Genomic DNA, 26006 nt, shown 5'->3' with positions numbered 1-26006 from the left:
GGCCTCACGGGGAAAGGGAGATGCGTCTCACGGAGGAGGACAGGGCGTTGGCCAAGCAGACGTCTGAGGGACTAGCCTTGCAGGCAGGGAGACCAGGTAGGCGTGTTCCGGGAACAGCGAGGACACTGGCATGACTGGAATGGAGACGGCGACGTCTTGTTAGGCTCCGAGGACCATCGCCAGGGCTTTGACTTTTGTCCTGAGAGAAGTGTGGAGCCGCTGCAGAGTCGAGAGCAGAGCAGTGAGATCGTCTGAGGTAGGTGTTCATACGATCGCTGTGTCGTGTATGTAGGGGGAGCGAAGGGGAGCTAGAGGAGAGGCAGGGGTCCCTGCGCGCGGCTGGCGCGGTGACCCAGGGTGGTGCCCTGCAGGTGCTGGCCAGTGCTTGGGTCTGGACATACTTGGAAGACTAGAGCCGAAGGATTTTCTGGCTGCTTGGCTGAGGGTTGCAGGGGAAAGAGAGGAGTCAAGGATGACCCCAAGGCTTTGGGCCTAGGCAGCTAACTATGAGGACGGACTTCAAATGCCATCCGTTCAGATGGCGGAGGCTGTGAAGGGAGATTGGAGCTCAGTCAGAAGTGCGTTCTAGACATCCCAGTGGAAATAGCGAGGGGACACCTGGACTGTAAGTCTGGCAAGGAGGAAGATCTGGACTGGAGGTATAAATTGAGGAGTCTTGGTGTAGGGAATGTGTTTAAAGCTGTAGGAGCAAGTGGGCTCCCTACGGGAGTGAGCCTCAGTGGAGAATGACGGAAAGTGCAGGGGGACAGAAAGCAGCGGGAGATGGGGAGGGCAGGTTCTCAGGGCTGCCTTCTTTACCCTTGTCTGCCCTTCCCGACGGCGGGGTGTTTAGCTTTTCTGGGGTTCCCAGGGTCTCCTTGCATTCCGATTTACCATAAGCCTTTCTTTTCACTTGAACGCGTTCTTTGGGTTTCTGTTCCTTGCTGAGGAACCGTGGCCAAAATGGCATCATTCCCAATTACAGGAGGGAGATGGGTTTAGGGGTTAACCTTACTCAAGGTTATGCCAAGTGGCCTCGCTGGAACTGGCATCCACCCCCCCCTCTGGCTCCAAAGCTTGTGCAAAGTGCATCCGTATCCCATTGCCCCTCAGCGGTCTCAGGGGCCTCAGTGCAGTGAAAGGAATTGGAGCATGGAGTGGGTAGTCAGTTTGTTCGTTAATTTTTTTTTTTCATTTTCTGTCGGTAAATATCTCAGCGCCTGCTCTGTGTCAGATGCTTTCAGGCACAGATCTTTCTGAACCTGAGTTCCTCGCCTGAGCCACAGAACACACAGTTATTTGAGTGATGATTTTCTCAGATAATCCAGGGATGGTCCAGAGCTGGTGTCATTCTAGACACAGAGAGAATTTATTACATCCAGTAGATGCCGTAGGGTCTTAGGCTTCATTCTTTCCCGTTATTCTGTTTAGCTGAGGAAGGTGGAAACCCAGATAGCCCCCAGGTAGGTTCATAATTGTGGACTGATAACTCCTGATAGCCACTACGGAAGGATCAGAGTGAGATCTGAAGGGCTAAGTCAGAGTTATCTATTATCTAGATGGAGTGAGGTGGACGTGTGTGTGTGTGTGTGTGTGTGTGTGTGTGTGTGTGTGTGTGTGTGTGTGTGTGTGTAGTTGGAGGGGAGCATTGTCTACATGAGGAAACAACGTGTAAAGGTCCTGAAACAAAGGGGTGGGGCGGAGAGAGGAGCCCTCAGTGGAAGAGGAGATGGAGCCTTCAGTTTAAGAGCATCAGCAAGCTGAAAAAAGTGTTTTAGGTGGTGTATGTGTGTTTGTGAAAGCTTGAGAATGGAGATCAGATTGGTGCCGTGAGGGCCGCAGGAGGGGACTTGGCAGCTGACTGAGCCATCCCAGCAGATGATGCAGTACGGACGGGGTGGCAGAAGTGGGGAGATTCGCTGGTCTTTGGAGGCTGAAGGGGCAGGACTTGCTAACGGTGGGATCTGGAGAGTAACGGACAGGAAGTGGGGCAGGGACGGCAGGGAGATTCCTGGTGTGTGTTAATGGGCGCTCACCATTCACTGAGTTAAGAGGTGTGGGAGGAAACCCATTTTTTTGGCTTAAATATAAACAGTGAATTATGGTCCTCTTAGGGCTTTTTCTATTTTTGTTAACCATGGGAGCAAAACTATTAGTTATAGGTGTTTGCAGGTTGAAGTTCTTTTTTTTTTTTTTTTAAATGTTTATTTATTTTTGAGAGAGAAATGCACAGAGGGTGAGGAGGGGAGGGGCAGAGAGAGAGGGAGACACAGAATCGGAAGCAGACTCCAGGCTCCGAGCCATCAGCACAGAGCCCGACGCGGGGCTCGAACTCACGAACCATGAGATCATGACCTGAGCCGAAGTCGGACGCTTACCTGACTGAGCCACCCAGGCGCCCCAGTTCTTGAAGTTCCTGTGGAATTTGGGAGGCTGTTAAAGGGACAGTGCTCCAAGCCCATCTTGAGAGACCCTCCCTTTGCCTGGCAAGACCTCTTTTCTACGCAGCTCTGCTCAGGGAGATAACTGTGCACGTCCTGACCTTCACGAGGGGCAAGAGACCTGGCTGTGGCTCATTTTTATTTCTTTTCATGGGCAGTTGGGCTCCTAATGAGAACGTTTTCCATTAGGAGGTCCCAGGAAGCCTCTATTCACGAGTGACTCACATGATTTATCGGAACAACTGTGTCAACTGTGCTCACGTGGGTAGCCAACACTTACTTGCCACAAGCAGCCATCAGGGTGTTGCTGTCCGGTGATGGGGACCCGTGATGGTGGCGTGCCAAGGTTGACAAGTTGGTTTTCTATTAATGTGAAAACTAACTTCTTTTAAGGCATGTGGGTGGAGACCCCTTAGATGGATGGCATGAAGGGAGGGAAGGCAGGATCCCCACGTGGCATTAAGTATTTGCCAACTACGTTTGAACTTGGCATCCTCAGCTCCGTCCCAGGATCTGGGCGCACTCAGTTCTAACAAGGACCACCGGGAGCTGGTTGTACAAATGGGCTGATATCCTTCCATGTATCTTCTCTGCTTCTTCCAATTAAGAAAAATCGGGGTCCCTGGGTGGCTCAGTCGGTTAAGCATCCGACTTCGGCTGAGGTCATGATCTCACAGTTCGTGGGTTCGAGCCCCACGTTGGGCTCTGTGCTGACGGCTTGGAGCCTGGAGCCTGCTTCGGATTCTGGGTCTCCCTGTCTGTCTGCCCCTCCCCCCTTCTCTCTGTCTCTCTGTCTCTCTCTATTAAAAAAAATAAACCACCACCACAACAAAAAGCTGAGGTCCAGGGTGCCTTGGTGGCTCAGTTGGTTGGGCATCCAGTTCGACTCAGGTCATGATCTAGCAGTTCGTGGGTTCAAGCCCCACGTTGAACTCTGTGCTGCTGGAGCAGAGCCTGCTTGGGATTCTCTCTCTCCCTCTCTCTCTGTCTCTCCCCTGCTTGTGCTCTCTCTCTCTCTCCATCTCCCTCAAGATAAATAAACTGGAGGGAGAGAGAGAGGGAAAGAAGGAAAGAAGGAAGGAAAAGGCTGAGGACCACCTTACACTTTTTTCTTGGGACATTTTAAAAAATGAAACCTAAGGGAAACATACTCAAGCGAGAATGAGCATTTGGGGAGGGGTGAAGAGAATTCCCTGTGTAAGTTACTTGATTGGCCACTTACAAAATTACTGATTATTTGAATCCATCACTTGGTTTTGTCTTCTCAGAGTTTCCAGTTTTGTTGTGAAGCCAGTGGCCAACAGTTTGATTTAGCATGTTAAACAAAGTCCAGATGTGTAAATGAGGATGTTAACTGGCTTTATTGAACATTCATGAATTGGGCATCGCCCCATCTAGCAAGCAGGAAGGAGCCTGGAGGGCCTGTATAAAATGGGAGGCTTTGATCGGCAGAAGTAGGGCGGGACAGGGCAGCTCCTATCAAAAGAAAAGAAAGGATTGTTTCTGGCTAGGTCACCTTCCTTTGGCTGGAGGGTGGGGAATCTATCACGCAGATCAGCTTTCCAGTGTGATCAGGAAATTCCAGGTTGATCGACTAATGGTCACATTCCTGATGTTAAATCCTGATTTGCCATGGTTTTGAACCTTTTGAACAGTTGAAATGTTCAGCTTACCTTGTATCTTCCTTTTCACCAGAACCCCACTTGTAGTTTAACTAATTATATTCTGCCTGTGCAATTACACTTAAGTGCCAAGAATGAAGAGTACCTGGGGGCTGAGAAAAGCGTGTGATGGGACCTAATCTTTTACTTCATTCAGCAGATACTAACGGGGACTTTCTGTGTACCCAGCACAATGCTGGGCAATGGGGACGTAGCAATGAGCAAAATAGAGCAAGCCGGGCCTCTCACTGCCTAGTGGGAAAGAGGCGGTAAACTTAACCTGCAGGACACTGACGTGCTCGCGGGGTCTCTGACCTGGTTACCAACCCTAGTTACCAAGTCTAGCTACCAGGTCAAGGAAGGTCTCCCGGAGAAAGGTATTCAAGCAGAAGGAGCCGAGCATATTCTAGATGGTCTGGATGGGACTTCACGTGGATTCCAGCCCTAACCTTGACAGTTCTTTGTGTCGCTGCCCCGTTGTATCGTGCGTGGGGTTGCATTTTATCCAGACAGAAGGACTGGGTTTGAAGAAGGCCTTGTACACAAGGCCACAATTGTGTATGGTCAGGATTACCCTCGAAAATAACTCCAGTGTTAGTTACCCTTTCAGCATTGAAAGGGAATGCTGTCTCTTTAGAGCAGGGGCCAGCACTTCCTCCTTCTCCCCCAGGGCCAAATCCACGTGGCTCCCTGTTTTCACAAATAAAGGTCCGTCTGAGCACAGCCCGTTTATTGACCAATCATATGTGCTGCTTTCTCACTAAAGTGACAGAGTTGAGTAGTTTAACAAAGACCGTATGCCCCACAGAGCTGAAGCTATTTACTCTCTTTCCCTTTAGAGAAAAGGTTTGCTGACTCCTCCTTTGAGCGAATGTAGGGCTTAGTTTTATATTTAAGCACCATGTTCTAAAAAGAAAATTGTTATCTTTAACACCAGAATCCTATTAGTGAGGTGAGATGTTCACACCACAGAAGGCAGGAAAGATCTGAGGACTCAGTCATGGCCCCTCTCTTGTGTCACTCTCACTTGGGTTCATATGCTTAATAACGGAAGAGAGAGTGATTTGCCTAAAATATTTACCCTGCTCCCTCTCCCTTCCTTCCTCCCCTTTCTGCCTCTCTGTTTTTTCAAGTGCACATAATTGGGTTGATCTGAGGTTAATGGAATCCATCATACACTCTTGTACTTCAGACGTGGCGGCTGGCAAAGAAAAGCGCGGGGAGACTTAATATGCAGATGGTGTGGTTCTACCCAGAAGCTAAAATGACGTCATAGTGATTTCGGTGGAGAAACGTGGTGCGAACTGCCCTGCAGCTGTCCACACTGTTCCCGTCGTACCTGGTGATGCGGGCTCCAGAGTCCACTGTCTCTGGGCTCGACCAGTATTGTTCATCTGTTTGGAGGTTGTAGTTTCATTTGCATCGAATTATAAATTTGATTTGATTTGATGGTTGTAAAGAAACAGCAAGTCACGTGGCGGGTAGAGTTCAGGACAGCCCTCAGCGTCACTGTCTCCTCGTGTTCACGCCTTTGTCGAATCCTTGAGTGTGGACCGGCCTGTGAATGGGCCCAAGGCGATGGGCTGTCCCTCCCCTGCTAATGCGCTAGCACGCTCTGGAGACGTTGTCGCTTGCATCAGAGAAGTAAGAGGCTCCATGTGGCAGGGAGCTGAGGGCAGCCTTCAGCCTACAACCAGCAAGAAGCTAGAGCCCTTAACCTTAAAGCTGCAAGGAAATTAATTCTGCCAGGTACTTGAGGGAACTTGGACACAGACCCTTCCCTGGTTAAGCCTCCAGACGAGACCTCAGCCCTGCCAGCACCTTGAACGCAGCCTTGCAGAGAACCCATCTAAATGCCCATGATCAGACCCTGACCCGCAGAAAGTGTGACATATGGGGCACACCTGCGTGTGTCTTAGTCGGTTGAGCATCTGACTCTTGATTTTGGCTCAGGTCATGATCCCAGGGTCGTGGGATCAGCCCCACATTGGGCTTCTCACGGAGCATGGAGCCTGCTTAAGATTCTCTCTCTCCCCCCCACACCCTGCCCCTCTTCCCTGCTCATGTACTGTCTTTCTAAAAAAAAATACAAAGAGTGACGTAATAAATGTGCATGTTTTTTGTTACACAACAATAGAAAACTAATACAAAGGACAAAAAGTTTACCCCGGTTTTTATTGGTTCATATTAACATTATAAAAATGCAAGCTAATTCTGGGAATCTGTAATAGGTTCTCCCTCCACCCCCCTCGAAAGTTGTCCTTAGGGCACCTGGGTGCCTTAGGGCACCATAGGTTAAGTGCCTGACTGGCTCAGGTCATGATCTCACAGTTCATAGCTTCTAGCCCCGCATTGGGCTCTGTGCTGACAGTGTGGAGCCTGCTTGGGATTCTGTGTGTGTGTCTCTCTCTCTGCCCCTACCCCACTTGTGCTCGGTCTCTCTCTCTCTCTCTCTTTCTTTCTCTCAAAACAAAAATTAAAACATCTTAAAAAGTCCCCAAATTCTGGGTCACTTGACAAAATTGGAATATGAATGGTGGCTTAGATAAAAAGTATTGTCTCAATGTTAAATTTCCTGATGGTGATGACTGTGCTGTAGTGATATAAAAGAATATCCATATTCATAGGAAGCACTCACTGAAAAACTCCAGGGGACACACCATGGTATGTGTGAAACTCACTCTCAAGTGGCTCAGAAAACAGCGTATATGTATTGAAAGTATGTATGCGTGTGTGCGTGTGCGTGTTTCAACCCCTGCTTCTTAAGAGTTCAGAGAACATCTGGAAGGTCTTTCCTCTTAGGGCAGGGCATTTTACCGTTTGCCTTTCCTCTCTGTATACCTCCTGAAGCAAGACGGACTGCTGAAAATGTCACGACGTAGGACCCCGTCTGATGTGGTTACTTGTGTAAGAAAGCTTCATTCTCAGGCCTTTGCTCCTTTACGACTCACAACAGCTCTTCGTGGCGGGTGCTGTTGCGTGTCTCGCTTTTGCTGAGGAGGCTGTGAAAGTCCCGTCCCAGGTTTCGGAGCCAGTTAGTGGGGAGCCGGGCCCGACTGCAGGTGGGACCCGGAGGCCTGTGCCTGAAGGCTGCCACAGAACGTCACCCCAAGGGCGCTCTTCCCACTGCTCCCCTTCCAGAAACTGGCCCCCCCGGGAAAGCGGGCGAACTACGAGCACGACGCTGCGGTCTGCCGCACCGGTCTGCCTTCCGTGGGGGGCATCAGGTCACGGCCCCGGGGAGCCTGTAGGCCTTCGGTCCCTGTCGCGTCCTGCCGGTGAGTCCACAGGTGGCCGCTGCGGTTGTTTCTGTGGTCCCGACGAGGTGTTGCCAGGAGGTGCCCCGTGGGCGGTCGCGGAGGGGGGCCCGGTGGCGGTTCACCCGAGTGCGTGGAGGACGGGGCCTGTTCTCGTGCGCGTCCTCCCAGAAGTCGGCCTCAGCTGCCGTGGGGGTGGCACCTGGGGACGTTTGCCACCTCTCCTGCATACGGCTGGGCTGCCCGCGCTCCCCCCTTCTGTGAGCGTCGAGGGCCCGTTTTGGCCTCTCCTGGAGCGTCAGTGGGGGGGCCCTTCTTCCAGCACTCGGAACGTCGGACAGCGGCGCTCTCGTTCACCCGGTTCTGCCTGTGACGCGTCCGCGAGCTGAGGAATTCCTGACTCTAGATCGGCCGTGAGCCTGCTGGTCCGTTTTGTCCAGCCCTTCTAGACCCTCTCTAGACTGCCCTTCTAGACCTTCTCCGGTTTTCCTCCTAAAAAGCTGGCGAGGTGGGACCACCGCACCTGCAGCCTCCCTGTGTAATCTTGGCTGCCTGACTGAATGTTGAGTTCTTCGAAGACAGATTCCCTGGAGAGGACGAGGGCTCCTGGATCTCCTCCCCCAGACCCCCCACCTGGCCCCAGCGGACCCCCCCCACCTGGCCCCAGCGTGTGGCTGCCTCCAGGGGAGCTGTTGGATCCCTCGGGCTTTCTCCTGCGCCCTGAGGCAGGAGTGTTCTCCATCCCTGTGGGGCGCAGAGCCTCAGGCCGAACCGCTCTGACCACACTGAGCGTTAGCCTCAGATCTCAGTGTTGATGTGACCAACATCTCACTTTTGCCACGAATAGGTGGGGAAAACCCCTGTTTCCATTAGTTCTTTAAGGGTTATTTCTGTGTTAACCTGGAGCCCCGGAAAACAACAGACGGGACTGTATTAATAATTGGGATTCCCTAAGAAATGTATCCACAAATACAAAGTTCTTGGGCTATTGAATTTTTTAATGGAGAGCGAATATTAAGTGGCTATTTGAAGAACGTTTTAGATCATGTAAAGTTTTGTGTTTTTGTTTTGTTTTTTTTCTTGAGAGAGGGCATGCAAGTGATCACACGTGAGCAGGAGAAACGGTGGGGGGGAGGGGGAAGCAGGGAGAGAGAGGGAGAAAGAGAATCTCAAGCAGGCTCTGTGCTGTCAGCTCAGAGCCCAACTCGGGGCTCCATCTCACAACCCTCGAAATCTGACATGAGCCGAAATCAAGAGTTGGACGCTTAACCAGCTGAGTCACTGAGGTGCCCCAAACATTGTGGATCGGTGTAAAACCAAGATTGAAGACGCAGTTCACGGTGTTACTTTACATCCCCCTAAAATTTCTTCTGGAATGTCACACCAGGAAAAGTTTTCCCTCTTCTGTTGAGTTCATATATTTTCTTTGGATGCTCAAAATTAACCCATTTGTTTACCTTTTTACCTTCACTGCTAGGAAACTTAGAGCCACACTGCCAAGGCTCAGTCGCGGTAACTCTCATGTTCTAATCTTCTGAGTCTGTTCTCTTTTCAACTCTCTTATTTGTTTTGTGTTTAGTACTGCCTAAATAAATACCTTCAGCCAGGGGGAGAATTGCTTTGTAACTTTGCGCACAGTTTGTAACTTTGTAACAGTTCTGTGGTTTGCTTTGACCCTGCTTCTGGGTAGAAGAAGCAGCTGTGTGTTAGGTTAATTATTAGGCGGATGTTTTAACTAATGTAGAAAAGAGCTTGTTGACCTGTGCGCAGGGTGAGGACTCCGATGTCAGCTTCTACCCAGAAGTCAAACCCCATGATATAATTTTGACTGAGGAGAATTTTGTTCTGCCTGAGACTGAGCTTTTGGGGGTCTGGTACAGGCCAAAGACGTCTGCAGTGAGTGTTAATGACTGACTGTAGGAGCTGGGCCACTTGTCTGCCTTCTGGCCGTGTTTCCTTTGCCCTCCTTGGTCACTGGACGGAGGGGAGAGGAGGAAAACTCTTGGCAGATGCTTTTATTTTAGCAGGACCCCTAGGCGAGTGGGAGGAAGCTAATTTTAGTTCCATTTTTAAAGTTCAGGTAGTCTAGCTGCGTCTTTCCTCTTAGGGTAGAGTGTTTTAGCTTTTGTTTTTGCTTTTGCATTTCCTGTGTATACCTCCCGAAGCAAAATGGGCTGCTAAAAATGTCACTTAGTGTTTTATTTTGTGCCTAGAATAACATTCAAGACTTGCGAGCCCCGTGAGTCACTGAAACAGTTTTAGGAGAAAAGAAGTGTTGTCTGTGCTATTCTGTATTTCCCTCTAGAGATTTTCCGCTTGATTTTGTCTACTTATTTTAATTGGACATACCTAATCTAGTTCTTTCATCAGTAGCAATATAATAACATTTTATTGGCTGGCGCTTTGCATGCCTCCTTGTGGGCTGAATACCTTGTTTATAAAGGCACAGTACATCTTGTAGGAAGACCGTGGATAGAGAGGAAAGTGGCTGGAAGGTACAGTCGCGCTCCTTATCCAGCGGCCAACTAGCAGACAAGCTTTGTACGCATCCGTCGTCATTAGACCTTACACGTGTGCCCGTCACGGTGGACTTGGGTTCGTGCCAGTGTCTGGCACGCTGTAGACCCTTTCCGTTGTTGGGTAAATGAAGTCAGTAGCAATACGGGTGGGGAAAAGTCCAAGAAAGATGGTTTTATAAAGCAAACTAAGTAGGGAGATCAGCTAGGACAGTGGGGCTCCAACCCCGTGTGTGTCAAAATCACCCGGAGGGCTCCCGAAAGTGGGTTGCTGGGCCCCACCCCCAGAGCTTCTGGTGCAGTGGGGGTGGCGCGGGGCCCCGGAGATTGCACTTCTGACCACGTCATGGGTGAGGCTGCTGTTGCTGCTGGTGGTTCATCACCACACTTTGAGAACCACTCATGTAGGCTTATGATGAGGAAAGAGGCTCGGAGAAATTGTGCTCGGCCTCGTTGACAAAACCATTTAGTGGCAGAACTGATGCGAAAAGCTGGCCTCCCACTTCCTGACTTCCAGGAGAGAGAAATGTTCCCCGATGTCCCTAAATGGGCAAACTGCCATGATGTGACCACATGCCCTAGTGCCTTTCTTGGGATTTAGTCCCAGGTAAGTGACGACTTTGGGAGAGGAAGAGGTGTTGTTACAGATACTCGTTAGCCCTGCAGACAACGTGCCCTGTCCCAGCTGCCCATTTGTGACCAGACGGCATCCACCACCCATCGAAGGAGGTGGTTTGTTTGGAAGCTGGTTAGTCCTCTGAGGCCTCTTGACCCTCCTGGAGGTCTGAGCACGGCCCTCGTGCTTGGTCGGCTGTGGATGGGACAGGGTCTCGGGGGGAAGCCGGCCAGCTACGCGGGTGGTTGCCGTGCAGCACGGAGGCGCTAAGGTTGGGGTGGAGGGACACTTTGGACAGCCCCCTGGGGCCCGCCTCATGGCCCTTCTCCACTTCCTCCGGGTGAGATGACGAACCCGATGGGCAGGCAGGCTCGAGCAGAGGCTGTTGGGTTTGGACACAAGGAGCTTATTGTAGGCGTTTCCTGCTCACGCGTCTCTCTTTCATTTCCCGCCCTTTGTATGCACCGTCACTGGTCACCCTGGCGCCACCGTCCCCCCCCCCGACACTCGTCCCTGTGACACTTAAGACACTTGAATGTCACGATGAGTCACAGTGAGCAGAGTCTGAGTGCAGGCGGGTTCCCGAGCGCCGTGTAACTTTTGGCCTCATTATCCTCTCTGAGCTTTAGTTTCGTCGTCTGTGGAATGGCCATTGAGATCACGTGTGCCTGTCAGGGCCGGCACGGTAAGTGCTCAGTGAATCCCGGCTGTTTTAAGGAGAGCGCGGACTGGACCAGGCTGGATTGTGGGCAGTGCTTGACTAACACGTGCCTTCAGTGGCCCCTTCCCTGCACTTCGTGGTCTCTGTCAGTGTCGGGACGGCGCCCGCACGTTTGGGTTTTGCCTTAGCCTGCAGGGAGTTCGCTGTGTCTCAGCATCTCGGGTGAAGGGCCTTGTTGAGAGGAGTAGGGCTCCAGGGCGCTGTGCTGTCACCCTGCGGGCAGCATGTTTCGACCGTGAATTGAGCCGTCCTCCCGGCCAGTGGAGCCCCCGGTGCTTGTCACCCGCTGTAGAGTGTGCTTCGCGGCCTGGGGAGGCCAGAGGCCCGCCCTCCCGGACCCAGCAGCTCGCCCCTGCCTGGCCCCGCTGGCCCTGCTCCCTCTGCCGTACTGACCAGGTCTCCCGATTCACCTTGGCCCTGCTGGCCCAGGGCCTTCCCAGCATGCTCCTCCCTCTGCCAGAAACACTTTTCCTCGGTCCGCACGCCCGGCCCTCCGCACACACACTACAGAAAATGAAAACCTGGCCAACTGCAGCGACTCCAGTTTAGGCCGGTTTCCTTGCAGGGTCCAGGGCGGAAGATGGCTTTAGGGCACCCATCCCTGCCTTACTCCCCGCCCACCCAAGTTCTGCTGGCACCCGACCCCCGTCCCGGGCTGCCTCTGGGGGCGTGCAGCCCGCGGTCCGCGCACGCAGCGCTCTCGCAGTTGGGTTATGGGGCCTCGGCCCTCTCGGTCGCAGTCGTGCTTGCGGGGGTTTGTGCAGGTCTCTCTTCCCCGTGCCTCCTGAGTGTCCGTGCCGCGACTGCCTGACACGCTGCGCACCGGGCACTGCGCATCAGAGGCTTGAAAAGCGCCCTGAGCCGTGTTGCCCCCGACGATCATGCTCCCCATCCTCTGCAGGGTTCCTTCCTCGCCCAAGAGGAGAGAGGGACCGTCACAGGCTCTTCCTCAGCATGGCGCCAGCTCAGAGTGGACTTTGTTTACGGGGAGCCTTCTTCCCTTGGGGCCATGCGGGGGGCCCCCCTAACCTGGGCAGGTGGGGGCAGTGTCAAGGGGCACGACCGTCACCAGACGATGTCGTCAGAGGGTTCACACTTCTCCAGGCTCTGCCGTGCCTAAGCCGGCGCCGTTGCATCGGTGCCTTGTGCCACGCGTGGCTGCTGCCCTCAGAGGGAGAAGAAGTTCTTCCCGGAGTATGGAGCTCCAGATTTCTTTGTACCTGGGGGAGAAGCCCAAGTGGGGGCCTCTCATATTTGGGGAATGGGCCCAGGGTCAGCTGTATAGCACAGAGATAGGAGCTCTGTTTTATCAGGCGGTCGTCTTTGGGTAAGAGATCGGAATTAAAAAAAAATTTTTTTTTTCAGCATTTATTTATTTTTGAGACAGAGACACAGCATGAACAGGGGAGGATCAGAGAGAGAGGGAGACACAGAATCCAAAGCAGGCTCCGGGCTCTGAGCCGTCAGCACAGAGCCCGACGTGGGGCTTGAACTCACGGACTGCGAGATTATGACCTGAGCCAAAGTCAGACGCTTAACCGATTGAGCCACCCGGGCGCCCCTGGGTAAGAGGTCGGAATTTTAAAGCCAAACAGTGCTTCAGTAGATTGGACAGAAGAGGCGGCCAATTTGAGATTTCAGAACTGGACTTGCCACGGACGGTCTGGGTTTCCTGCCCACAGAAACGAAATGTTGAAGTTAAAGTGGCACCATGTTCTTAGCAGCCGGGCTTTAACCAAGCTTCAGGACACGTGAGGTTCTGTGCTAATATTTTTGTTTTGATGAAAAGTTTAGAAACACTACTCTCAGCCTCCACCACAAAGAATACAAAAAAGTTATCGTAAAGAAATTAAATATATTTCAATTCCTGCTTCGTGGTCATACTTCAATTTGTAAAGAGAGTTGGAACCCAAACGCTTTAAAAGGTGACCTTCAAAAATGTGCCAAATCTTCTGCAGTGTAGACCCATGTAGAGATTCAGTCCACTGATTTTCACGCATTTTTTCAAACATCCAGTAGCTTTTGGGAAGCTGCGTATTTTCATTATTAAGACGCCCTCAGTTCTGAGGACGTTGTGGCCGGCAGACCAGTTGCAGAACAAAAACTGAAAACTGTCTGCGGGAGGTTGAAGGCAGCAGGGTGAGTTCACTATGGGCCCAGGCTTCCTGGAAGAAAATGAAGCGACATGTTTTTCTCCATGGGCACTTGGTGGCTCTCAGAAAGTTCTGGTTGAACGCCCTGGGACTGTCCGCTGCCATCCCCTTCTTCCTAAGGAATGGTTTGACAAACCCCACGCAGACCGCGCCATAGGAACATCCGGCTTCCTGTCAGATCTGGGGGTACCTGTGCTTGGGGATGCTGGGTCCCTAGCACATTGCTTTCTTTCCCAGCTGGCTTTGTTTTCCTGTGTAGAACATTCAGAGTTTTCCACCTTAAATGTAAAAATGTGGCTATCATCTTAGAACGTGTTCTAAGGACTTCGAAGATACTTTTGTTTTCCACTAAGAAAACCGTTCATTCGTGGGTTGGGGTGAGTGTGGGATGAGGACCCATCCTCCTGCCTCGGGGCCAGCTCCTGAGCAGTCAGGCTAGCAGGGTGCCGGCTTTTCACCGAGTCCTAATTCTGGACCCTCTGACACAGCCCCTCCGCTTGTAGCCTCTGTGCGTTTTGTCCAGGTTGGTTTCTTCTGATTGCAGATGTGAACGCGTGTAGTTTTATGTGTGCTTTTGATAGACGCCTTGTCATTGACCCACTTCTCTACCTTCGTGAGAACCACTGCCTTAGAGCAATTACTGGAGGGAAAACCCACTTTTTTTCCAGCACAGAGTAGATGCTAAACAAACATTGTAGCCTGATATGAGCAAGGATACACAGGGCAGGAGAGCAATCGTGACCACTCTGGTCCCCCGCTTCTGGTGAATGTTGTCCTGAGCACGTGCACACAGTCAGTCTGCGGGAAATATCTACTGCCTTACCTGTGCTCTGAGCCTTGTACTAAAGACACCTGTTTTAGCCCGATTTCCTGGCTTGGAGTGGCTGGTTGGTTGGAATTTGGTGACGGGGACGAGTAGTCACCCCTCCCCCCCAACCCCATGGCTGTGCCAGTGCAGGCCTGTTCTAGGCACAACGTCTACATTACCTGTCTCCCTGTCAGAAGGGGCTTGTCCCAAAGAACGTTGTTGTTGTTGTTGTTGTTGTTGTTGTTGTAGTTTTAATGTTTGTTTATTTTTGAGGGGGGGGCAGACTGCAAGTGGGGGAGGGGCAGAGAGAGAGAAAGACAGGGAATTCAAAGCAGGCTCCAGGCTCTGAGCTGTCAGCACAGAGCCCGATGTGGGGTTCAAACTAATGAACCGTGAGATCATGACCGGAGCCGAAGTCAGAAGCCTAACCGATTGAGCCACCCAGGCGCGCCCCCCGCAAAGAATGCTTTGATGGGAGATGAGAACTTCTCTGTCATAGTCAAAGGATGTACCTGCCTGTCACTTTGGCTCTGCTGAGTTTGCAGAGTCCCCCCATCTCCCGCTCAAGATTTGGAATTTCTTGGCAGTTTACCTCTTTCTGCTAGATCTTTATTCCCCTGGAGGACAAGTTAAAGCCCAGATTCCTGGGTGCCTCCCCTAGAGACCTTGATTTGTTAGGTCTCAGTTGGGGTGGAGAGCTGGTATCCTAACTGGCTCCAGGCCACGGTGCTGCCGTTAACCACCCAGACCCTTCACTCTTGTTGGGGGAAGGATTAAGACACTGTTTGGTCCTAGAACTAGCTTGTAGGGTTACAAAGCAAAATGGAGTTTAAATGTTTTAGGTTTTTGATACACTTCGTGTACTTGATCACAGCATTTCTTGCTGTGGTTTGTGGTCAGAAAAGGTCGGAAGGCTACGGAGTGCTTCCGCCTTAGAAATGGCCCACCTGCTGGTGCTGTGCCCGGGCCCGATCGTCGGTTCCAGAGCCAGGGCGGGAAGCTCAACCAGGGCCCGGGCGACTCGGGAAAGGGCTGTGCCGCAGTCTCGATTGCACGTGACCTCATTGTGTGAGGCGGCTTCTCCACCCCACTCTCCCCATGGAGAAGGTTCTTCAGCATTTCAAGCTGGTTGTGATGGAAATAAGTTTCATGAAATGATATCTAGCCTCACTACCTCAGTGCCCTCTGACCGTTTCTATTCTGTTTCGTGTTTTAATCCCTGGAATCAGTTTGGGGACCTGCTAATGGGTCGTGACTTGGCTTGAACGTGAGCAGGAGCAGGCACCCTTCCTGCCGGGACTCCCTCGGTTCTGTCTCTCAGAGATGCCTCTCTTACCCAGGGCGACCCCGTCCCTTCACATTTGTCATGGTCCTATCCCATCATGTCTGCTCGGCTTACACAGCTTTAGGGCTTTCTTCACGAACTTTTCCTGTGTCTTTCAGGAAGTAAACCCTTCATTTCTTTAGCACTTGACTTGCTCTGCTGTGTACTGGGGCTCTGCGTGGATGGCTTTACCTCTCTGTTAGCTTCTACACCACTTGAGGGCAGAGCCTACGTTCCCGTTCAACCACGGTCCGGACCAGACTTCTGTGGCACCGAATGCCCAGCATGTGGCTGGTGGAAGGAGCTGAGCCAAGTTGTGCGCCACTGTGTGGATGGCCACAGGGCCCGAATTTGGTGGGTTTTTTGCTTGTTCACGTATTTATTTTTGAGAGAGCAAGCGCGCGCACAAGTCGGGTAGGGGCAGAGAGCGAGGGAGACACAGAATCCGAGGCAGGATCCAGGCTCCGAGCTGTCCGCGCAGAGCCTGACGCGGGGCTCGAACCCACAAACCTTGAGATCATGACTTGAGCCAAAGTCAGACACTTCACCGACTGAGCCACCCAGGAGCCCCTGAATTTGGTATTTAACCTTGTTTCAGTGGGAAAGTGCATCCTGATTCCAAACCGCTGACTTTGAGAAGATAAGTCTCTGCCTCCTTCCTTCTTCCCTGTGTGGCCTGTGCCTGTCCTTCCTCCTGACATGCTGAGACGGGGCCTCAGACAAGCCGCAGGAGGCTGCCTCCTGTGGAAAGATTTGGTCCTTTAAAAAGAACTTCAGTTCCAGGGGACACAAAGAATACGTGTGCTGAGAGAGAAGATGGGAAAACGAGCTTCCTTCTGGAGAATTCTAGAATGAAGCAACTGGATTTTTCCTAAAGGCAGTCTTTGGAGTGGAGTGAGTTTCTGGAAGGTTCTGAACAAGAGAGAGTTTGGAGAGAGCGAAAGGAATGTTTTTTGGCTGAGCCTGAGACCCAGGAAGGGGCCAACCACTGAAGAACTATCTTGTAACAACACATAGTGACGCCATTTCGTTACTAATCACAGACCGTAAAGGTGCAAATTCTGTGAGAACTGGGAGGCCTTTTTGACTGCGGAAAGTCCCCTTCTAATGCTTCCTGGCCAAACGGCAACTCCAGCCGTTGCTCAAATACATGTTCTTACGCGACCCATTGTTTTTGGAGTTATTTAAAAATAGTCTCGCGTCCCATCTGTAACCCCACCTCCCAAGGTGAGAGAGCTGGCGTGTGACTTTGGCCTCTTCCCCTCAGGCCAAGAGACTGCCTGAGATTTCACCACTGAGAGTATTTTTAGCCCAGGAGCTAACACAGCAAGAAGGTCTTTGATGTGCTGCTGCTGTGAGCCATCTTGGTCTTGGACTTTTCCAGAAGGGTGTGATTCACTTTTATAAGCGGCGCTGGCCTGAAAGTCTTGCTTTCTTCTCTTGTGGCAACTTGCTTACCTGGCGATCAAAGTTGTGAACACATCTAATAAACAGTACTTGCTGGGCTTTAGTTTTCAAAAGAGGAAGAGAGAACCTACACTGAGACGCGCCGTGTAAGTCGGAAGCTGGGGGTGGGGACGGGGTGGCATGCACGGCCAAACACAGAGCCCTGTACCTCCTCTTGGGTGCTGGTTCCCTTTAAGTGGAATGCTGATACAGAGAGAATGAGAATATTCCTATAGGAGACAAGAGCCTACAAGTCTTCCCCCCACCCCCGCCCCCGAGCCTGTATTCCACTTATTTGAGCCATCTTTAAAAAATTTCTTTTTGTTTACTTGAGAGAGAAGCAGAGAGACAGAGTGTAAGCAGGGAAGGGCAGAGAGAGAGAGAGAGAGAGAGAGAGAGAGAGAGAAAGAAACACAGAATCTGAAACAGGCTCCAGGCTCTGAGCCATCAGCACAGAGCCCGATGCAGGGCTCCAACTCGACTCTAAGCTGAAGTCGGATGCTTAACCGACTGAGCCACCCAGGCACCCCTTATTTGAGCCATTTTTAAGGGTGTTTATTCACTTCTCCCTCTACTGCGTTAGGAGACTGTGTGGCTGGTGTGTGAAACTGCAGTGGGTTCAGATCCAGGGTCTGTCACCTCACAGCCTCAGTCTCCCTACCTTAGAGAGCCACTATGAGGACTAGATGAGACAGGCCTGAACACTCACTGTGTGGGACATGGGCCCAGCTATTGCCGTGTGGTTCCTCAGAGCCTAAGCAGTGCCTTGTGTACACAGAACTGATGCGTTTGGCCAGAAACGAGTTGGATTGGCTATCAAGCTCTAAGCCAATGAGATTCTGGCTTTGACTAAACCAGTATGACTTCAGATTTTAGTCTCAGAATTACGAGGGCCCTCAGAGCCTCTGGGTGGTTAGACCGTCTGTGGCTGTTAAGTGATTCACAAACGGAATAGCTGGGCATCACCAGTACTGGAGGGGGCTGTCTTTTTCTTCCTGGCCCTCCACATGTTGTTTACTTATGACACTGAAGTTGTCCCACAAGGAGGAGAGATGTCCGGGGGGCTGGTTGATACTTTTAGCCATTACTGAGGAAGGAGCCCTGGACTGGCCTGGTTCAGGATGCCTGGGTCCTAGGCTGGGGCATATTTGATCCCAAGGCCTCCGCTTCCTCTGCAGGCAGACTCGGGATCCTTTCAAGTTCTCAGGCTGCATGGAAGCTGAGAGCCCACTGCTCACTGGGTACCTGCCCAGGGGTGCCACCTTGGCTGGCCACTGCTGCAGAGAGATTGGCATTGATCAGCACTTGATTCTGAATGCGTAGAGCAGAGTGGGGTTGGTTCCCCCCCCCCCCCCCACTGGTCTGGACTGTCATGCGGAATGAATATTTCTTCCAGAACAGGCCCCCCGGCCACAAACATATTTGAGAGACAGGAACAGAGGGTCAGGGTCCATGAAAAACACGCATCAAAGAACAGCTGAGAAGACCCTTTTTGCTCATTTTGTTTCGGAGAAAAATTCCCTGCCTCTCCTTCACCCCCGCCCCTTACTGCCCTCCACCCACGTGCCTGGGAAGCCAGACGTATGCCTTTGGAGAAGTGGTCATTTTCAGATCCCTCTGTGGTCCTCAGAGACTCGTGAAGCCTTTCCCAAGCCAACACCTGTTTGCTGACTCGGATGCATTTCCTTGGTCCCCATGTGAAATGCCTAAGGCCCGGAGCTGTCCCCGAAAGCCCAGCCGGTCCTCCTGCCCTCGGAGCAGGCTAGGCCTTATTCAAGGCCTCTGGGCTGCAGAACACTTTCGTCCTCCTCTCAAGTGGGGCCGTGAGCAGCTGAAAAGCCCCTGCCTTTGCCGACCGAGTCTCCATCCTGGGCCTCCTCGCTCCGTGTCACGACCGCGGGCTTTCCCGGCTCTCCACTGCAAGATCAGGGGCTCCTCGGAGAGAGAAGCTGTATCTTGCTCCTCCCTCTTGACCCTTGCACCTTGCAGATGTCAGGCCTGTAAAGATTTATCGAACAGGTGAATGAGTGGACGAATGCGGATGCCATGTAGTGCCTGCCCTGTGCGTATCTGCTGCACCGTTTCCCGGGTGATAAGGAAGGGAAGGGACTACGGGTGACCCTTGTCCTTTGACTCTCTTCTTACTCTGTCCAGTGAGCTCCTTCTGCAGCGTCCGAAGCTTCCAGGGCTTTGGCTCTCTGCTCTTCCTGTTGCCTGGGAAAGCACGAAATATGCGCCTGCTGACAAACGAAAGTGGTTTTCCTCTGGAAGTCCAGAGGGTGGCCTGACAAATAATGAGCCCTCGGGGGCCCCGCGCTGGGCCAGGCACAGCTGAGGCCAGCAGGGTCCTGGTCTGCCACAGCCTCCACTGCCCGTGAGCGCCCGTGCCCCACCGCTGGGGCCTGGCCCCAAATAAACAGGCCTTCCTGCCTCCAACTTGGGCTGCTTTGCTGGTGACATGATGCTAAAAACTATGCTCTGAGGCCGTTGAGGAGAATTGTTTGAATTCTAAACTGGCATCAGTCCTAACACGCAAGTTCCTCTGAGGGACAGAGGCTGCTGCAAACAACTCCACCTAAGGGACAAAGGTCAGGGTGGACCCTGCTTCCTGTTGTAGCCAGGATGCTGAGTGGTGTGGCGCACTTTGGCCCCGCTTACTCTCTGCCCAGTGCTGTGGCGTGTTTACTCAGAATAAGCTCGTGTCTCATTCCCTCCCTTCTCTCTCTCTCTCTCTCTCTCTGTCTCTCATCTCTAGAAATAAAACTCTGGAGAGGTGACTAATTCACATCTCCGGATGTCTGCAAAGTCTGTGGCTTTAAGACTCTCTAGGTCGTTTCCAAACAGTGATGGAAAAAAAGTACTTCCTTGGGAGTAGGCCGCCCCGGGGGCAGGCTGACCTTGACTTGTTCACAGCACGTGGAAGGGCTGCAGTTGCCTTGTCTGTGACGGGGATGTGTGTGTGATTTATGGGGCGGGGGTTGAGGGGCAGTGTTGGGCCCTGTGACTTGGTTTCCTCGTCTGTCAAACGGAACAAAAATACTTTCCTTCCAGTGTCAGTGTGAGGATGGGGGATGGCATAGAACTCCCCGCACGGGGCCCACCTTCTGACGGGATGTTTAAAACAGAGGCTGCTGATTTAACCATTTGATTGGACTCCAGGAGGGAAGCAGTTCTCAACCCTGGAGGCCCCCCCCCTTCACCTTCTCTTGGGCCATCTGTTCGGTATTTGATGAAGGTTTGATAAAAGGAGTACGTCTTGGGGAGAACTCTGTGTGTGAATTCATTCAGAGCCCTCTCTGATGGCTGTGGGTGAGGCGTGTGGACGTCTCAGAGGCTCCACCTTTCTCTCTGAGTGAGAAGAGAAGCTACGGGAGGGCTTTGAGCAGAGGGGCGACCTTCTACGAGGATCCGTCTGGTTACTGACTGGAGAAGACTCTAGAGAGGCAAGGTGCTGCGGACTGTTGGAAGGGTGGCATAGTGGCTTAGGCACCAAGTGGCTGTGGCTTGGGTCAGGGTGTTGACGGTGCAGGTGGTTACAGTGGGGAGATTCTGGATGTACTGTTAAGGCGGGATTCACAGAATTTGCTGAAAGACTGGATGGTACGCGTGAGCGGGAGAGCAGAGGCCGGGATTCGGACCCGAGCTCTGGGAGGATGAAGCTTCCTGTTTGCCAGGATGTCGTGGCAGCAGGTCTGGGAGGGAGTACGGGGAGTGCAGTTGTGGGCTTGAGCTGCCCGATCTAGACCCTCCAGAGGAGTGACCAGGAGCTCGTGTGCAGAGACAGATCGCTCAGCAGTTAAGCGGCGCCGATCTTCTCCGTCAGCACAGGCCCCTGGGTTGTCCTCTGGTTGCTCGGCTTCCTGTGCCATCCGTATGCTGCCAGCACCCCCACGGGTACCTCCAGCCCCCATCCATCTCCTTGACTCAGACTCGCCTGTCCACCTGCCTAATTGAAGTTCCCCTGGATGTCTGCAGGGGAGGGTTCCTGTGTCCGGTGTCCCGATACAGGGCTTGGCACAGGTGAGATGTGCTCAAGTGTTTGTTGAGAAGGAGTATTGTTTATTTCTCAGACTAACGTCGTGAATAGGTACTATTACTATTATATAAAAATACACCGATTCGGTCTTGATTAAAAACAAAAGAAATTATAGAATACAGTTGTGTTTATGCTAAGTTCTTTATGTTTTATTTATTTTGAGAGACAGAGAGAGAGTGCGTGCAGATGAGGGGCAGAGAGAGAGAGAGGAGACAGAGAATCCCAACCAGGCTCCATGCTGCCAGCACAGAGCCCGACATGGGGCTCAAACTCATGAACCATGAGATCATGACCTGAGCTGAAATCAGGAGTCAGATGCTTAACCAACCGAGCCACCCAGGTGCCCCTGCATTAAGTTCTTTAAAATTTCCATACAGCGAACGAAAGTAGAAAACACTATCTACTGGTGACTTAAGATCATAAAAATATTTACATTTATGTAAGTTCTTTTTATTACTTTTACAAAGACGAAATAGAAACCTCCTAAGATACTCACGATGCTTCCTGGGATATTCAGTGGAGAGTTATTTGGAAAGACACTCACTCTGGATTGTTCATGATTAAATAAGTTTGTTTCAGAGAATAGGATTTCCTTAAATTTTAAATGAGCTGTTCATCTGACCCATGTGAAAATCATGTGAGCTCTTTTTTAGAAGAAGCTTAGAAGAAGAAGCTTTATTCCAGCGTTTCATTGATGTATACCATGAATCAGAAAAGTACACCTGGCTTTTTAAGTACTCAGCATGGAGAATTCTCACAAATCCAACACACCAGTGTAACCGGCTCTGAGCAAAATACAGCGTGTCCCTCCGTCCTTCCTGTCCCCTGCTGGTTACCCCACACCCCAGGCATCACCGCTGGCTTAACTCCTCAAATCATAGATTAATTTTGCTGGTGTTTGTATAAATGGAACACCATACACAGTGTCCTTCTGTGTGTGTGCCTTCTTCCTACATTTGTAAGGTTCATCCATGTTTTGTTTTGTTTTTTTTTTTTAATGTTTATTCATTTTTGAGAGACAGAGACAGAGTGTGAGCAGGGGAGGGGCAGAGAGAGAGGGAGACACAGAATCCGAAGCAGGCTCCGGGCTCCGAGTCGTCAGCACAGAGCCCAACCATCGGGCTCGGACCCACGAACCGCGAGATCATGACCTGAGCCGAAGTCAGACATTTAACTGACTGAGCCACCCAGGCGCCCCCATCCAGGTTTTTAAAAAAATTTTTTTAATGTTTATTTTTGAAGGAGAGACAGAGCACGAGCAGGGGAGGGTCAGAGAGGGAGACACAGAATCCAAAGCAAGCTCCAGTCTCCAAGCTGTCAATGCACAGAGCCCGACGGGGGCTTGAACACAAGAACAGCGAGATCATGACTTGAGCTGAAGTCAGACGCTTAGTCGACTGAGCCACCCAGGTGCTCCATAAGTAGTCTGTCTATTAGCCCTTTGGATATCTTCTTTTGTGACGTGTCTGTTCAATCCGGAATCTGTTTTTAATCGTTACCAGTTATGCAGAGAGAACCAAAATGGTGCCTCTATCAGGTTTGAGCCCAAATCCGAGGTGAAGCTTGGTTTCTTCTGTGGACAGTAGGTGTAGCCTCTCTCCTGCACCCCATCCCTTCTGCCTCCGCCCCGAGCCTCACTCTTTGGCTCCGTCCCTGCTGGTCTGCACCCAGCTCAGGCATCTGGATAGTATCTTCTCAGTTTTTCAGTGCTCATACCCGTGACCTGACCGTCCCATTTCTAGGTCTGTCTCATTATACAGGCACCCAGAAAGGTATGCCTGAGAGTGCCCATCAACGCGGCGTTGATTGAATAGCAGAAGTTAGAAACCGTCCGCCAGGAGACTGGGCACAGCGGTTTCAGCAGAACGTCCTTCAACCACGAACCGTGTTTGCATGAAAAAATGCCCACAGAAGTTGAAAAATACTTCATCTCTGCCATATGTGGAGTTACGAGGGATTTTCACCTTCTGTGTTAGATATTTTTGCAGTGCTTGGATTTTTATAACAAGGTTGTTTCGCTTTTTGTTGCTGGAAAAAAAAGAAAAGAAAAGCGAGCTACTTAGTCCTCCCAGCAGCACCAAGTCGTCCGTCCACTGCCAGAGCAAACGGGTCGCACGAACAGATTTCTCGGGTCGGAAGAGGCCTTGCTGTTGCGAAACCCCAAACGCTAATTTTCCCTCTGCTTTAACACGAATAGTTCTGTATTAAGTAAGACAGAGCATCTTTTAATATGGAAATTGTTGGTAAAAGATGAAACCTCAGGTTGCTTTCCGTTCTAGGCCGTGGCTATTTTTAGCTAAGTGTTGGCAGAGGCTTGGTGATGTTATCAAGTAACAGTAGTGGCTTCCATTTATTGAGCATTCGCTGTGTGTCAGGTCCTTGGCGAAATGCTTGACACACGGGGTTGTGTTTAATCCTCACCGCAGCCCAAGGAGGTAGGCCCCGAGGTTATGCTTTTCCATAGGCGAGGAACGTGCAGCTCAGAGAGGTACAGACGTTGCCCCTGTGTACGGCCGAGCTCCGGGTAAAGCCCACGTGCTGGCTGCCATGCCCACAGCCTGGACTCTTGTCTCTATCTTTCCATTAGTCTGTAAAAGTTTAAATAAGTAACAGTCTGAAATCCTAGGTTTGAAGAGGTTTTTCCTAGGGGCACCGGCGTGGCCCGGTTGGTTCAGTGTCCAACTCTTAATGTCGGCCTGAGTCACGATCACACGATTCCATGGGTTCGAGCCCTGCGTCGCGCTCTGCACTGACAGAACCTGCTTGGGATTCTGTCTCTGCCTCTCTGTGCCCCTCTCCCGCTCGCGCTCTCTCTGTCTCTCTCAAAATAAATAAATAACTTCAGGGGAAAAAAAGTTCTTCCTGGTATCCTCATGCCACTTCTCCACTGGGGTTACCCTTTTTACACGTTTGGAAAATGGGGCAGTATGGGTTGGGTAGACAGCATTCGGATGGAACTCGTGTAAGTGGACAAAGGTGCCACCATTGTGTGCCCAGTACGCTGTAAGTAACAAGAAACTGGTGGCCACGGTGTTTCTCAAGACTAGCTGTAATAATTTTGGAACTGCCTCGAAGTGTTACCCACCGTGACCCTGACTTTGTGGTCCCGTGGTTGATATTTGGAGACTGCCCTTATCCAGAGCGAAGTTAAGCCCTGACAGAAACCACTGCTAAGTTGGGATCCCAGCTGCTACAAGTGACATTTGAAAGGCCGGTTGATGGGTACATTTGTCAGCCACAGGCAGAGACCGCTGTCGGGCTTGGCCGGGGGGCACATTGAAAATCTAAGACTCAAACCTCGATACCTGGCCGACGACTCAGGAAGAAAGTGGTGTGGTTTTGGGGGTTTGGGGTTTTTTTTTGCGATTTGGTTCTGTGAACAGGCTACGTGCCTCTCTTCCAGTCTGTCTTTCCTCTCTGGGTAGAGAAGGACCTTCGTCTGACCGCTGGGTCTGCATCCTGAGATGGTTGCCCCAGAAAGTGCCTGCTCTCCGTAACCTTGTAGCCATTTAAACAGACTTGTGAGGCCCTGTAAGCCACCCTCTCTTTGGAAGAAATGACTAGCAGATTAGTCATTGGGAGTTCCTGACCTTCCGTGGTGTAAATGCCACACTGAGCAGTGGTCGGGTGCTTTGTTTTCTTAAGTTCTGTCGATAACCTTTGAAGTTGCTCTCACAGATTTGATAGACCACAATAAGATAGCAATTTATGACATTTCTTCTGTGAAGGAGGGATTTTGTTTCCCTCGGTTAGGTATGGCCATAAAGACAGTGTACCAGTCAGGCTGTGCCAGGTGTTGGTGGGGAGGGGATGTAGAACAACTGGGATCTTGATAGTAGAATTGCAAAGTGGCATGGCCATTTTGGAAAGTCATTTGGCAAAATCCATAAAATTAGGGGCGCCTGGGTGGCTCAGTCGGTTAAGCATCCGACTTTGGCTCAGGTCATGATCTCACGGTTTGTGAGTTCGAGCCCCATGTTGGGGGTGCCCAGAGCCTAGAGCCTGCTTAGAATTCTGTCTCCCTCTCTCTCTCCCTCTCCCCCGCTCAAGCTCTGTCTCTCTCTTTCAAAAAGAAACATTAAAAAAAATTTTTTTTTAATCCATAAAATTAAATATATGTACTCTATAGCTAAGCAGTTCTATTCATAGAAAGCCCTTGCATGTGTTCCGGGAGACACGTATGGGAGTGTTCGTGGCAGCGTTGTTTATAGAAGCTGGAAACATGCCAGCGTCCCCTGGGATCATGGAATATATGGAATTTCACAGCACTGAAAACAAGAGCACTTCCATACACTTCAGCACGGTTGAACGTCAGACCTACTACTGAGTGAAAAAGCAAGAACGTGAGAATATTTACAGCATATTTCCATTTATGTAAGCGTCACAAACCTGTAAATTAAACTATGCGTATAGATATAAACTGTCACAAATGGTAAGGGCTGATGAGCACAAAAATCAGAATCGCGGTTACCCGTTGTTGGGAAGAGAGATGTGATCACGAAGGGACGTGAGGTGGCATCAGTGGACCTGATAACTTTCCGCCTCTAGAGCCACGCTGTCCGATCCGGCAGCCTCCGGCCACATTTCAGGTACTCAGTAGACACGCAAGGCCCATCACGTTGGATGGTGCAGATACAGAACATTTCCATCATGGCTGAAAGTTCTGATGGACTAGCTTGGTGGATGCATGTATTTAATTCTAAATTGTGTGTGTGTGTGTGTGTGTGTGTGTGTGTTTATATTTATGAAATCTTTCAAAATTTTGTTTTAATTTCAGTAGTAGAAACCCTCTAAAAACATACACACAGAATCTGAATCTGAATGTGTACCTTTCTAAGTGAAAAGCCAGGGAATGATAAGGGAGAGGTCAGTAAAGCTACCGGAGAGTCCCGTACTGTGGGAGCATCTCTTTGCCATTGACCTCTACTCCAGATGATTGATACACTTGAGGGACCCAAGAAAAGGAGCAGGAAGGGTGTTTGTGTGTGTGTGTGTGTGTGTGTGTGTGTGTGTGTGTGTGTGTGTGT

The 26006-nt window shown here is 51.1% G+C and overlaps 1 protein-coding gene across 11 annotated transcripts in view; it reads left to right on the top strand.

The window, feature by feature from the left end:
- The window catches only part of RAPGEF1 (Rap guanine nucleotide exchange factor 1), a 110135-nt gene that overhangs the window by 13103 nt on the left and 71026 nt on the right, over nucleotides 1-26006 (top strand). Inside the window, exon 1 of one of the 11 annotated variants that reach the window (XM_040482689.1) lies at nucleotides 11122-11176. The exons of the other annotated variants lie outside the window; for them this stretch is intronic. Coding sequence (XP_040338623.1) covers nucleotides 11137-11176 — 40 coding nt within the window. The 5' untranslated portion in view covers nucleotides 11122-11136. Of the gene's footprint in view, nucleotides 1-11121; nucleotides 11177-26006 lie in introns of those variants that run through there. 11 annotated transcript variants of the gene reach the window in all.

The sequence above is a fragment of the Herpailurus yagouaroundi genome, unplaced genomic scaffold (assembly GCF_014898765.1).
Source record: "Herpailurus yagouaroundi ecotype Mexico unplaced genomic scaffold, PumYag 160, whole genome shotgun sequence".
Taxonomy (NCBI): Eukaryota; Metazoa; Chordata; class Mammalia; order Carnivora; family Felidae; genus Herpailurus; species Herpailurus yagouaroundi.
The sequence above is the reverse complement of the archived record's forward strand: the minus strand, read 5'-3'. Positions and strand labels throughout refer to the sequence as shown.